This window comes from Echeneis naucrates, chromosome 11 (genome assembly GCF_900963305.1).
Source record: "Echeneis naucrates chromosome 11, fEcheNa1.1, whole genome shotgun sequence".
Taxonomy (NCBI): Eukaryota; Metazoa; Chordata; class Actinopteri; order Carangiformes; family Echeneidae; genus Echeneis; species Echeneis naucrates.
This window is the reverse complement of record NC_042521.1, coordinates 17,004,305-17,018,131: the sequence shown is the minus strand read 5'-3', so window position 1 is coordinate 17,018,131 and position 13,827 is coordinate 17,004,305. Positions and strand designations below refer to the sequence as shown.

The window sequence follows — 13,827 nt, the reverse complement described above, 5'->3', positions numbered from 1 at the left end:
ACATGCATTTACAATTTCCCTTTTCTACTGAATCATCTTAAAATATTTTCAAAGTGAATAAAATGCATTTTTAATATTTAGCATTCTGCAATTCTATTATCAACCATTTTACCTCAGAAAAAACTATTTTGCCATGTTAGCCAGCTGACTGAGAGATTTACCTTTGAGAACTTCTTCAGATTAACATTTGAGGTCTTTTCTGATGACAGCAATTTTATTTTTGGTTCAAACTATCTGCATGAAATACCAGGCAGCGGTGTGTTGCATGTATTTGACGTATGGAAGGCTGTTTTGCTGCTCTACCTTCCATCTTGACTCAATGCGGCTCTTTTATTCCCCACAACAAGGTGGAGCATTTGAAACCCTTCATGTCAGAGCCATTTATTAAATAGTTCATGCATAAATTAATGACTTCAGAATTGGTCTATTTTAAAGGAACTAAATATTACCAAGTTGTAACTTGCTATTCAAGAAGAAATGTACCAATTTGACATCAAACCTCTTTTCTTTTCTCTCCTATGTTTTTGATACTCTGATTGTGTCATCTTAATTACAACTAATCAACTACTACTCTGTTGGAACCTGCAGTCCCGTACAGACATTCTAGATCTGTTTAAAAGGGAAATATGCAGCCCCACATTTCTCAAAGTTCTTATCCATTTCAGAGCCCATATAATGCCACCAACCTGTGCAGTGGCAGGCAGCAGCACGGACAGATTCTGTGGTCTCTATAGTGTTTCGGGGAGGTGTGAATCCCTGGACTGCTAGGATGCTTTGAAGGACACTGTGCTTTCTCTCCTCTGGCGGCACTTTGCCCAGAACCTTGCTCTGTTGCTCTGCAGGATGGAACCAGCAATGTCCTAAGCATGGACGCTGCTGCTGACGCTCTAACCCAAACCAATGAGGGTCAGGCCAATGTATTTGCCATTATTGGTCTTTGAGGTGAAATCAAATATATATGTTGTTAGCCTCCAGTTTGATGAAGGTGCGTCCCTGATTACAGCAAATCAGTCAAAACTCTTGGCAGAGAAAGTATTTCAATGTGGACTGAAAGTTCTATAATATAAATGTAAAATATCTCATAACTTTCCTCAAAGCTCCTAGGATCAATATTTTTATATTAGCAATGGATATAAAATGCTTTAGATTGAATTAGACACTGCTCATTTCAACCAGGAGTCACCACCCAACTGCCGTTTCGCTCAGTCTCGTCTCGAGGCAAAGAAGCATAAACCAAGCAATTAACGAAACGTGGCTCTCCTGGCAAGCATTGCGATTTATTCATCCCCTCGAGATTGCTAAAATAGCACGAGAGGAGCCAGGCATTGCTGTGAGCAGACATGGAGACCAAAAAATATATTTCAAATTAATAAGGTGATGATAAGGTGAATACATTTTATTTACAGCAACAGGCAAACTAAAGTGTGGAAGGGAAAAACTATAAATGCCTCTTGGAAGAATTTATTTATTTTTTTTTATTTAGTATGGAAGATTTTATGTTCCACAAGCTCTGCCCACCAACAAATCGGAGGAAAACACAAAGTTTTTGTGAATACAATTATACCACCTCAAAATCCAATATGTGTGACAGATTATGAAAAATTAAGATAAATTATTTACATTTAAAGGTCCCCTATATTTACACTTACCGAGTGTTTTTAGTTTAAGGTTTGATAACCACAATAAGACCTGGCCAGTGTACTTTAGCTTGGTAAATGTCATTGGTAAATGAAATAGCTGTATAATCAGTCAGCACTAACATAACAAAATTACACTAACGGATGGTCACTTTTGGACAAATATTATGTGGTGTTTAAATCAAAAAAGAAAGAAAAAAAAAACATCTGCCACTGGTTTGTAATATTCTAATTGTGTGAAGGCTATGAAATGATATGATGGCCTGCTGACAATGAATGCGTTTAATATATCTTCACTGTTCAGCATTGAAGGAATTTTTTTCTGTCTGTTTTTGTGTCTTGCAGCAGCTCAGCGAATGACGGAATTACCACTTAGTATAACATATAACATGATGGGTGGTAGTGAGGGAAAACCCAGATTGATTGCAGATTAGCTGATCGATGAGATGGACAACACAAGGCTTCTTCTGGGAATCACTGTCTGAGAGCACATGCCCTGTTAACAGTTTGACCTTCTATAATTGGTGACTTTTACATACACAATGTATTTTGTCATGTTGCAATTTTACAGCAGTTCATGTAATTTGGTGGCGGAAAAAGATTTTATTTGGGATTCTCTGATGGTGATTATTGTCCAAAATATGAAAAGAGACCAATATAGACGCACGTTAAATCTAAGAAGATTTTCTTTTCTGCCTCAGGTTTATGTTGGCTTTCAAAGTGGAGGAAATGCCATAAAAAAAATGTTGAAATTTAATTGTTGCTGAAAAGCATCTGTCATTTTAAAATAGCCCATCATTTTTATTTAGCAATTGCTAAATGTTAATGTATCGTTTAGCTGGAGGCAGCGAATGAATATGCAGGGAATGGTTTGGAGCGAAAAAAGGAGGTCAGTATTATCTTTTTGTTTTCGTCCCCATTCTCATTCTGCATTCCTAACAAAAAGAAATGTTCCTGTTCCTGAAACGTGTTTGGTGGCTTGATGTTCACAAAGTGACAAGGCCATCCAGACAAGCCCCAGCTGCACAGAGGCAGCACTCCCCTGTGAGACAGCTCAACACTGGCAGATCTGACACCCTACAGAAAGGCTGACAAGGGTAGGAAGACCGATTTACTGAGCCAGTATTAGTCCTTATGTCGCACTGGGCGGGACGACAGCAACCCAAAATATGTTGAACCCAATAACCACCTTTATTTTCAGCAGATTTAGCTTTGGGTGAACAGTAATTCGTCAATAATGGGAAGGGATTTGAGATTTAAAAAAAAACAAACAAAACTTCTAAACCTTGATGTTAAATATCACCAAATAGTTTCTCTGAAAGACTCAGAGCATTCTTAAACCTATTGTTAACCCTAACATGCATTAAATTGTCTTGTCGTAACCACTTATTACAACACCATAATATCATAATGTTGCCAAAAGCATAAATACATGTATTGTTTGTGATGAAGCTAATCTGGCACATAACTAGTTAACTGCTGCCATTCACAGGGCATTAGCTGATTCACTATATATTGACTTATTAAAAGCCAGAAACTATTAGGCTATTAACAATCAATACTTTATGCATTTATATAAGTTATTAAGTTATTATAATGATTACTAACACAATAACACTTACTCATCTCTTTTGAATATGATATAATGCCTCAGGTTTTGAAACCAGAACGGCGACAGCGTTGAGCACAGGTCCACCACGACACCCTGACACCCATTCAATGATCTCCACTTATAAACATCGACACAGGGCAACTGTGTAACTGTCAGAAATGCTCTGCTTATTTGGATGTGAGTGCTTCTGCGACGGGCGTGTAGACAGGCAAGCCTCAGCACAGCGTCTGTGACAGGTGCGATTGTGCGGACAACTCTGTGGTCGTTATTGGCATTTAGCTGGAGTTCATCTTGTAGACAACGGAAAAATATGGATTTTAAGACAAGTGGAATACAACTATATGCCGAGTGTATTGTTTTTTCTGCGTTTAATTATCTTTATACCTGTCAAGTCATATTTTTCTTCACATTTTGCAAAGGATCTTAATATCAGTATGAGGTTGTTCATATTTTAATGCAACAGTATTGGCTCTGTACTGTGGATCCATTGATGGTGAAGTCCAGGTGTCAAAATCCTCTATTTTGCTCTATTTAATACATCAGTTTTCTGCCCAGGGTTTTGTGTGCCAACAGAAAATGCACCTGAAGGAAGGGAAGATTTGGTGAATTTGGTGTGTTTGGTAAATGGCAGGTAGTCCTTCAGACTGACAGAACAGTTTGTCCCAGCTATTGTTTTATAGCCGACTGTGGGGGCAGGATGAATGTCTAGATGCTGTTTATTGACAATGCTAAAAAAAAATAAATAAATAAAATAAAATAGTACATCAGCAACCCTAATCCAAAAATGTTAGCATTGGACCTGGCTTCCATGTACCATTTTTCAAATTTCAGACTCCTAGACACAATGACTCTCTCTGTTGCCTGGTGCAGGATGGATACCCTGGGCTCTCTTCCACTCCTCTCTCAGCTTCCCCTTTTCACGCTCAGCCAGATGAGTGGCTGACCGCCTGCCTTCATCCTACCGCCTGGTATTCCCTCAATGCTCCACATGTCTGCAAGCCTTTAGCCTGCTGAAAAAGAGAGAGAAAAAAAAAAAAGAGTCAGTTGGCAGAGGGTGGGGGTGGGAGGGGGGGACCCATGGCATGAAAGAGAGGAGGGTGATGTCAGAGTTGCCTGGACTCGTTTCGGTTGGACCCCTGGCAGGAGCATGAACACTTGCACTGTAGTGTGTGGACATACTCCAGAACTGCTCTTAAGAAACCGAACGCTTGTGCCTCCACTCTCTCTTGTTTTTTTCCATGCCGTCCCTTATATGTTTTCAGATTTTCCGAGGTTTTCTCAAAAAGCAGCAGCAATAGCTCTCCGCCTATGATGGAAAATGAGACCTGAATGGGAAACTGTGCTTTAAATTTATGAAGTAACTCCCTCCATCCCATCTCTCAGCCAAATTAAAACGCCGACCACTCGCCCTGCCCCTCTACTTCTTGCTGCTTTGCCAGCTGTGCAGCCTGAGACTGCTGCCAAAAGAAACACAAGCTTACGTCAACTTCCAAATAAGGAGGTGCTACTTCACTTTGACCTGAGCGAGAGACACAGAGGGAGAGGTGGGGGGGGAGGGGTGTGTGAAAGAGGTGGAGAGAGACAGAGAGAGAGTGTCCCCTCCTCCTCATTCATACGCATAATATACACTGCTACCTGTTTGCAGCCCAGTGCACGTAGAGCGGAGACTCGATTACCCCTCTCGCCTCGCTGTCACTCTCATTCATCCTTTCGCTCTCTCTCTCTCTCTCCTTCCCTTCACCTCTCTCTGGCTGTTTCTTCTTCCCCTTCGTCCAGTCATTCACAACAAGAGGACAAGCACCTGCTACCAGGTAAAAAAAAGGAAAGCCAATGATATTCTGTCATCCGCTTCGATTTTGATATGTGTGAGGTGATGCTAGTGACGTGATGTGAGGGGTGGTGGTGTGTGTGTGTGTGTGTGGGGGGGGGGGTCCTCTCCATTCAGGTGTTTGTTGTTGTAAAAGGCTGCCTCATCAATGAACCAGGGAGCGATGGAGAAAGCAGGAATCGTTTGTTGGATCATGCACCGAAACGTTTGAAATCAGCAGAATATTTTTGACATTTTAAACACATCCAGACAGTGCAGCTCCTGCAGTGAGGCTGTTTGTGCTTGTGTGTCTGTGTGTGAATGGAGAGTGTATACGGTGAGTGGTTCGTGGGCTGTGTATGTTTTAAATCTCACAGCGCGGACTAGGAGTGAATGAGCTCCCTGTGTTTTGCATCCTAACCTCCTATGCTTGACTTGTCTTCCCTTGGACTGGACTCCCAAGGCATGCACGCACACACACAGACACACACAGACTCACACTCAGAAACACGGAGGGATGGCTGTGAATGCACTAATTTCCAGAGGGGTCTCCTCCTCCATCCCCAGAGTGCGCTTATGTCGGGCTGCTGATGAAGCTGTGCTTTCTAACTTGACACCATTGCTAATGCCCAGCTGTCAAAGTGGTGGACACACAACACATGACAACCGAGCAACATATTCACTGTGTTTGTTTAGATAAATCTGCTTGGTGATGATGGCCAAAGAACTCAAGATTAACATGTTTTCATTGTGTTTTATCATGGAAATGCCACACTTTGGGATGCTTTGTTTTCCGTTGTTTTGTTGTTGCAGAAATCACTTTGTGTATTGTGCGTATTTTACACACCGGTTTGCTGTATTTGTGGTTTGGGTTACTACGGTATTTTTGGAAAACAAAAGATGGGCTAAAATCGTGCTTTTGGCAGAACGGTGGAGAATAACCCGCCCTTTGTCATTCCTGTGCATTTTCCTTCCCGGTAGCCCCCCGGAAAGAACGGAGGAGTAACTGTGTAGTACAAATTCAAGACTCCCAAAGTATTGATTTTCTTTTGAGGTGCATACCGTTTTCTCTCTCTCTCTGCAAATACTGTAGCTTCTTCGAAGGAGGCACCTTTGCCTGCCTCGGTCTCTTCCTCTCTCTCCCTGTGTAGTCGGTGAGGATGCTGGAAGATAAATTTAGCCCTCCAGCTCTTCTTCCATCTGCTACCACATGGTTTAGGGCTGTTGCCATAGGAACCACTGCTGGGTGCCCATTAGTCTGAGGAGAGGAAATTGACAAGATTTTTAAAAAGCCATTTATACAATAGTCCCTTTCTGCACAGTATGTGAACGGATACAGCATTTCACAAATTTATAGAAAAGTTGCAATTGTCTTATAGATAGATTTTTAACTTACTGTATGCCTGCAACAAAGATATTTTCAGATATTATCCATACATTCAATTTGGTAAAATTGGTCTTATTTTTATATAATGAAATAAATAAATAGCCATATGTGTGTGTATGTGTATGAAAATATCTACACACTGTGGATTACTTAGGAGGGGGCAGCACGAAGACATAGTGGCTACCCCAGTTGCCCCACAATAAGAAGGACGTGGGTTTGGTTCCTGGCCTGGGGCCTTTCTGTGTGGAGTTTGCATGTTCTCCCCGTGTCTGTGTGGGTTTCCTCCCACCGTCCAAAGACATCATGTTTGGGTTAATTGGTGACTATACATTGTCTGTAGGTCTGAGTGTGAGTGTGAGTGGCTGTTGGTCTCTGTCTGTCTGTCTGTCTGTGTGTTGCCCTGTGATGGACTGGCGACCTGTCCAGGGTGACCCTGCCCTCACCCAGTTTGCACCCTGTTGCAATAGAAACACATAAGCAGACTGTAACATCCGTTCAAAATTGATGTGACAGTATGAGGATGTCATTTTTTCATTACTCTTATTCCTTGCATGCTTTTCATCATCAAATATCAAATCTGATTTACCCAGAAGGCAAATGCCAACAGTTATGCTAGTGGCAGCTAATGCGGCACCAAAGTGCCAGACTCAAGCACAGATGAGACAAGCTACAGCCTCCAAACACACTTTGATGTGGAGTTCTACTTTAAAAGAAAAAGTATTGAGTTCTGAAGAATTGTTGCTAAAGAAAGATGGTGTTTTTGATAAATGCATCGTAATTTTCAAAAACAAACTGCTGGCTGACAACAACACTGGGAACATTACACCTAGACGTGTGTTTTCTAGTGAAGCTTTGCAATGGCTCATCCACGGAAAATCTAGGGCTGAGAGCCAAGGACAGAGGGGAAGGGGGGCGAGGGGCAGGATCCATGCAGAGAAAAAGGCAAAAAACTGCGTGCTAGCTTCGTTTGCACCATGAGAGGCGTAAATCAAGAGTCTATAGTTCAATCTGGGGCGAGTTAGACACGTGTAAATGAGCAGAGGACTTTAACCCCTTAACACCTATTGGCGGCAAATTCGCCTCAAACCGCAAATGCACCTCAAACTCAAACCTTTATGTAAACCAGTCTCATAGAAATCACAAGTTACATGTGTCATATGATGTGGATTCTGTTTGATGCATCGGCCTGCAAAAAAATACTTACATGTAATTTTGTCTTGAAATGCATTTAATAAACCAACCAACCAACTGCTTCCATTCAGGATGCAGCCGAGATAGCGTGTATACTCCCACAATGGCTTTTAGTGCATATTCAATACATACATAGGAACCTGGTTTCTCATAGGACTGGTCATTATTACTAGCTGCCGCTGATTTGCATCACAACTAAATTTCTTTTTATTCTATGTGCTATCGTCAAATTAACATTGTCCAGTGAATGTGGCATCTGCTTGAAAGCAGAAACACAAATAATAAAGCATATGCAGCCGCTCTGAACGTCTCACTGTCTGAGCTCTTCATTTCAGTTTCTCCAGTGCAGTATCTGTCTGACCTACATCTACCACTACTAGTCTCACTGCAAGAGATTCAGGGCTGTGACATCCGAACGGTCCCATGCAAAATAAGGAAATCATACAGGCTACTAAAACTATTCGATTTTATTATGCCTGCTATTAAATTGTGAACAAAAACACAGGTATAACGTTTATCCCATACCGGCATATATGATGTGCCCACAAGTTAAACCAAAGATGCTTGTCAACCTGTTATCAGCAGTTTGGATGCAATCCAGCGTCTTTGCCGTCTTCCACCAAAACGTGGGTGTAGAAACCAGCTGGTCAGTGCGTGGGATGTCTTGTTTACTGTTTCAGTATGCTGGCACAAAGAAACACGGGAGCTTTCTTCAGTATCTCCACTGAATCACCTTGTATATGTACTCCCAGCTAACAACCATCTCTTTGCCTTTTCCTTTTTGAAGTATCTAAAATCGCAGTTAATCAGTGAAAAATGATCCATATGCTGTACAAGAAAAAAGAAAGTAATGGCATTCACATGTGCTGTGAGCACTGTCCTGCAGCACTGTTTAACGATCTTAATTTGGAAGGAAGCAAAGTCTGATATTGGATTACACAACACGTCAAATATGCAGCATTAATTAGTGAGTGTTACACTACTGGTTTCACACGCCGCAGTCTTGTAGTTGCATGCAATTTATTATGCAAAGACATTTCACGATGAGCTAAGAGGAAAAAGGTGCTTTTCTGACAACTAATTTTAATTTGGGTCACCGACTAACTGAATTCATTTTCAATTTACTGCTGGAATGATGTAACTTGCTCCTCAAATGGGAGGATCTTGTATTACTATCTATTTTGCTATTTTTTTTTTTTTTGCAATGGGGGGGGGTGTCTTCATCCTTCGTAAAGATATTGTCTACTGTGGTTTAGAAATATCGCAAGGTAACGCAAGGTTGATTAGAAATCACTGAAGGTTGAAACAGTTTGAAGCTGAAGCTGTTGTTGAAATGTTCCTGCAACAGTCACTGGACATTTCCTCCCTCAGGGAGATAATTTAGAGGAATCTGTGTTTTTACTTGCTGCATGTATTTTAGCAGAAAAAAGCATTACATAAAACATTTGAATTTAAACATATTCAGCAGTTGGAAGAAGTGAAAACTGAATGTTATGACACATACAGTGATTACATAAGGCATGAAAAATAAATGTATATATTTAGCAAGAATGGGCCACTGGCTTATCTGTGTCTCCAGACTAAATTATATCTGCATCGTTCTTTATAATTAGTTATTTCTCTTCACAGATCTTTATGTTGAGAAGAAGGAAGGATCATCTATCCGCCTGACTCAACCAAAAATCAGAGTGTGTGACTGGCTGACCTCTTCAGGATGGAACTCCTCAGGTCAGCCCCGCAGAGGAACTCCTCCACAGCGCAGGACATATCACAACTGCGTTGTTTGTTGCTGCTTTTCTTCATTTGATGGTATTGTTTTGCTGTCAAGCAATAAAGTTTTAGTCACACAAGTGGAAGTCATGAGGCCTCCCCATCAACTGAAGAGAATATAATTTTTGTAGAATTTAATCCACATTAAACAGATTATCCAGTTAATGATTTGGCTTGAACTTGATAGCCTGGCACAGGCAGACGCATCGCACGTGTCTACCTGAGGCTGTCTTTCCATTATATGGAGACCTTGCATAGTCGCCTGACGACTGGGGAGCAGTCCGGAGATCAAGAACATTGTCAACCAGAGTCTCCTCAGCGAGACCTGCAGCATCAGTCTCCCTCCCAGCCCCGTCAGAAGCAACAGCCAGGCTCTCTGAAGCCCCATGGCACATTACAACAGCCTAAACAGTCCAGAAGACAGCATCCTGAACGAAAGCGTCTCAGGCACCAGCGGCAGAGCACTGACTCAGACACAGTACCGGAAGACAAAAATGAGGCGACAAAAGCAACTACCATTTCTAGTGTGTCGCCAGGAGCCCCACCTTCTTCAGCAGGTAGCCCAACCCAAGCTAAGCCAGAAACCCAAGAGGGCACCCCAAAACAGAAACGAGAGCGTAAGCCTCAGAGGCCAGGAAAATATGTCTGCACTTACTGTGGTCGTGCATGTGCAAAACCTAGTGTCCTACAGAAACACATTCGCTCCCACACAGGTGAAAGACCCTATCCATGTGCCCCATGTGGCTTCTCTTTTAAGACCAAAAGTAACCTGTACAAACACCGCAAATCGCATACCCACAGGGTGAAGGCAGGCCTAGCACTTGGGGAGCCAAGATCTTTAGAGGAACAAGTCACTGAGTCAGAAGATGAAACCAGACAGCTGTCATCAGCCTCTTCATCTGTAGAAAGACAAAGCAGTGCAGCCTCAATCAAGAGTCATGAAACAGATGGGGCAAAAGATAGCACCACAGGAAATGATGACTCTTATGCAGTGAAAAAAAGGTTGGCCTTGCGTCTAAGCAGAGGGAAATACGGTCCTCAGGATTCATCTGATGATAAGACTTCATCGCTAATTTTAGGGAGTAAAGGCAGTACCGAATCTGGCTATTTCTCTCGCTCCGAAAGTACTGAGCAATCGCAGGACAGTCCTCCAAACACAAGTGCCAAAAGCTATGCAGAGATCATCCTTGGCAAATATGGTCGCCTTGGACACCTACAGAGGATGTCTCGTCATCATAACCAGCAGCCCTCTGGTCAAAAGGACAAAACTATCCCATTCACAGTGCCCAAGAAGCAGGTCATAGACCACATTACCAAACTCATTACCATCAATGAGGCAGTGGTGGACACAAGTAAAATTGACAGTGTAAAACCAAGAAGATTTTCACTCTCCAGAAAAAATAGTTCAGAGTCTCAAAAGACTTCCTCTTTGAAGGAACCACTGATTCATAGCCCTAAAGCTGGAGATCCAGGCTATAAAAACAGTGGCTCCATCACCATGGGAGTTCCATGTGAAAAATTTCATCATCAGTCTCTAAATGTGGAGCAGCCAGCTGGCCGGACATCCATGGCGCCATTGGTGAGGAGTCAGTCTATGCCATCAGCTCCTAGCTCATCTGAGACCTCCTCTGGGGGCCGCAGCAAATTCCGCCTAAGCCAGTCCTTTGATGAGCGTCAACCTTCAGAGACACAGGTGTCCCGTCGTTATGGGATGCTTAAACGGCAGCCAGCTATTGAAATCCCACTTAGTGCCGAACTTACAAAAGAGGATCAAGATGGTTCCCATTCTTTTTACCCTGATAGCATAAACACTGTGCCTGACCACGAGCAAAGTCAACCCCAGCCATACGAGTGTGAGGCCTGCGGCACTGGATGCAAAGATTGGGAAGGGTATAAGAAACATAAGCAAAGCCTGTGCTTAGCACAGCATCCCCGAAATGAGGCTGTAATGAGTCAAATGGAGTTCTCACAGCTAATTAACCATGCAGTCAAGGCAGGAGCTTCAGCAGTGCGCAAAAGAAGGAAAGAGGAGAGTTTTGAATTTGATGATCCCTCCTCTCCTTCACTACCGTCTCCTGCCCTCTTGTCAGGGCAGTGTAAAGATGAAAGCAATGTACCATATGAGGGCTCCAGAAGGCTTACACTGCAAACCTGCTCGGTCATTCAGCATACCAGTTCATTTGAGAAACAAGAATCTTTGTGCAATGAGAATAAAGGTGTTGAGGTGTTGAAAAACTCTCCACCTCATGATGAACATCAACTAGTGCCTCAAAAACAACTCAAACAGCAGCCGGCCAAACTACCAACCCGAAAGCTGGTCCGCCAACACAATGTGCAAGTTCCAGAAATACTGGTGACAGAAGATTCCAACATGAGCACAGAAATCTCAGTAGATCCAACCTCCATTGCAAAACCGTCAGAGAAACCTGATGAATTTCAGTGGCCTCAGAGAAGTCCCTCTTTGGCGCAGCTCCCCATTGAAAAACTGCCTCCAAAGAAGAAGCGCTTACGTCTTGCTGAGGCTGCCCAGTCCTCAGGGGAATCCAGTTTTGACTCAATATCTCTGCCCCATAGCCCAAGTCAAGACAGTAGTGCATCCTATGCATCCAGCCGTTCCACATCTTTTGAGGAGTCAAATAGACCCGACATGGAGATAGGGACATCATCGCCACTGAGGAGGTCAAGAGCTCTTCACATGCTAACGGTGCCTGGGGTGCATCAGCACAGAGAGATGCGACGCTCAGCATCTGAACAAGCACCTCATGACCCACAACCAACAGTCCTTATGGCGGAGACACGCAGTAAGTCGTTTGACTACAGCTGTCTTTCTCCAGAGCGCTCTGCAGTTGGCTGGAGGGAAAGAAGAAAATGTCTCCTTATGAGACACACTGCTATCAGAGATCCAGATGAGGAGGAGGAGGACCAGTGCCACAGCCCTGAACATGCCACAACCAGCACCTCTGCACAAGCAGTTCCAGCTTCTGTGGGCTGCAGTCGGTCCCCTTCATCTCCTTTATCCAGTGATGCCGTCTTATGTAAACCAGTTAGATCCCAATGTAAAGAGATCTTCTCTCAGTGGAAACTTAGTCAAAATATTCAATTAGCAGGCAGCACAGAACTTTCCCATGGTCACGGTCCATCAGTAGATTCAGTAAAAGAAGAGGCCTCATCCATTCATACAGTACAACCCCCTGCTCCCCAAGCACCTCAGTCCTATCCTACCCATGGACCGTCAGGGGCAGCCAGAGCTTGCTACCTCCCCATGTCAGGGGGGCTGAAACTGGAGATTCCCTCACAACACGAAGATTATTCAGACATTCGAGGAAGTCACTCCCATATTCAACACTCGGTTCCTCACATTACGTCCAGTCTGGAGTTACTTCGGCCAGTCACATCTCCTTCAGTGGCGGTGCGTCTCCAAACAGACACACTCACCCCAGCATGTGCCATATACACCACACTGTCTCAGTCCACCTCTCCACGGCCCCAGGAGGCAGTTGATGCAATTTTACACAACGTAAATGTCCCAACAGCTGAACAGAGCAACTGCCGGAATGCAAGTCCGGACTTTCAGGTGTGGTCTGACGATGGCCTGAGGTTATCTGGCTCAGGGGGAAACAAGCGCATGCTTTCCCCCTCCAACAGTATAGAACTCCCCCCAGAGTCACAACAGCAGCAGAAACGAGTAAAAGAAGAAGAAGAGAGGGAAGTGGGAAGTGGTGGTAAGGCACCGTTGGACCCATGCGACAGGGACGTCAAACAGGACAGTCAGTCGTGTCTCTCAGATGTTTGTTCCCCCATCGCCCATGTTAGACCTTCCTTCCCCAGTCTCCTGTCCAGCACCTGTAACAGCTGGTGCTATCTGAACTACATTAAACCAAACCCTTCTACTCTGGATGAACAGAAGCCCTCAGTGTATTCGTCATGGTCCACCAGCGGCTATGACCCCAACCCACCCGGCCTCTCCAGCAAGATGGCTCTCTCTCTGCTGCACTGCAAGCAGAGGCTCAGTCCCTCTATCTACACTATATCTTCCATATCAGTCCAGGCAACTGAGTCAATGGAGCAAGAGGACAACAGAAGACCATGCTCGGCTGAGGTAATTACACCACCAAGTGTGGATTAGAGTTAAATATATATTATAATATGTCATTTAACTGCTAAAAATGGAGGACAAAGAGAGTGACATTATTAGAATAAAGTTAAATAATCCTGCAGCCCTGAATTCGTCCTGAATGAAGTTAGTGTTGTGGGTGTTTTTTTTTTTTACAGCCTTTTTAGGTTAGGATGTATCATGCTGTGCACTAAAGCTTTAAGAGTTAAACAAAAGGGTGGGCGGGCATTGCAAGGTCGTATCTTTGCAATATCCCAGAGACAAGATGAGTAATATTGATCAAGTCCCGCAAAGAGAAAAAAACTGCTT

The 13,827-nt window shown here is 43.4% G+C and overlaps 1 protein-coding gene across 3 annotated transcripts in view; it reads left to right on the top strand.

The window, feature by feature from the left end:
* Positions 1–13,827, top strand: part of hivep3a (HIVEP zinc finger 3a) — a 40,003-nt gene that overhangs the window by 16,186 nt on the left and 9,990 nt on the right. For 2 of the 3 annotated variants that reach the window (XM_029514608.1, XM_029514609.1), the window contains exon 2: positions 9,264–13,503. In XM_029514608.1, coding sequence (XP_029370468.1) covers positions 9,646–13,503 — 3,858 coding nt within the window. In that variant the 5' untranslated portion in view covers positions 9,264–9,645. Of the gene's footprint in view, positions 1–5,029; positions 5,061–9,263; positions 13,504–13,827 lie in introns of those variants that run through there. The other variant, XM_029514611.1, reaches the window with a different exon arrangement.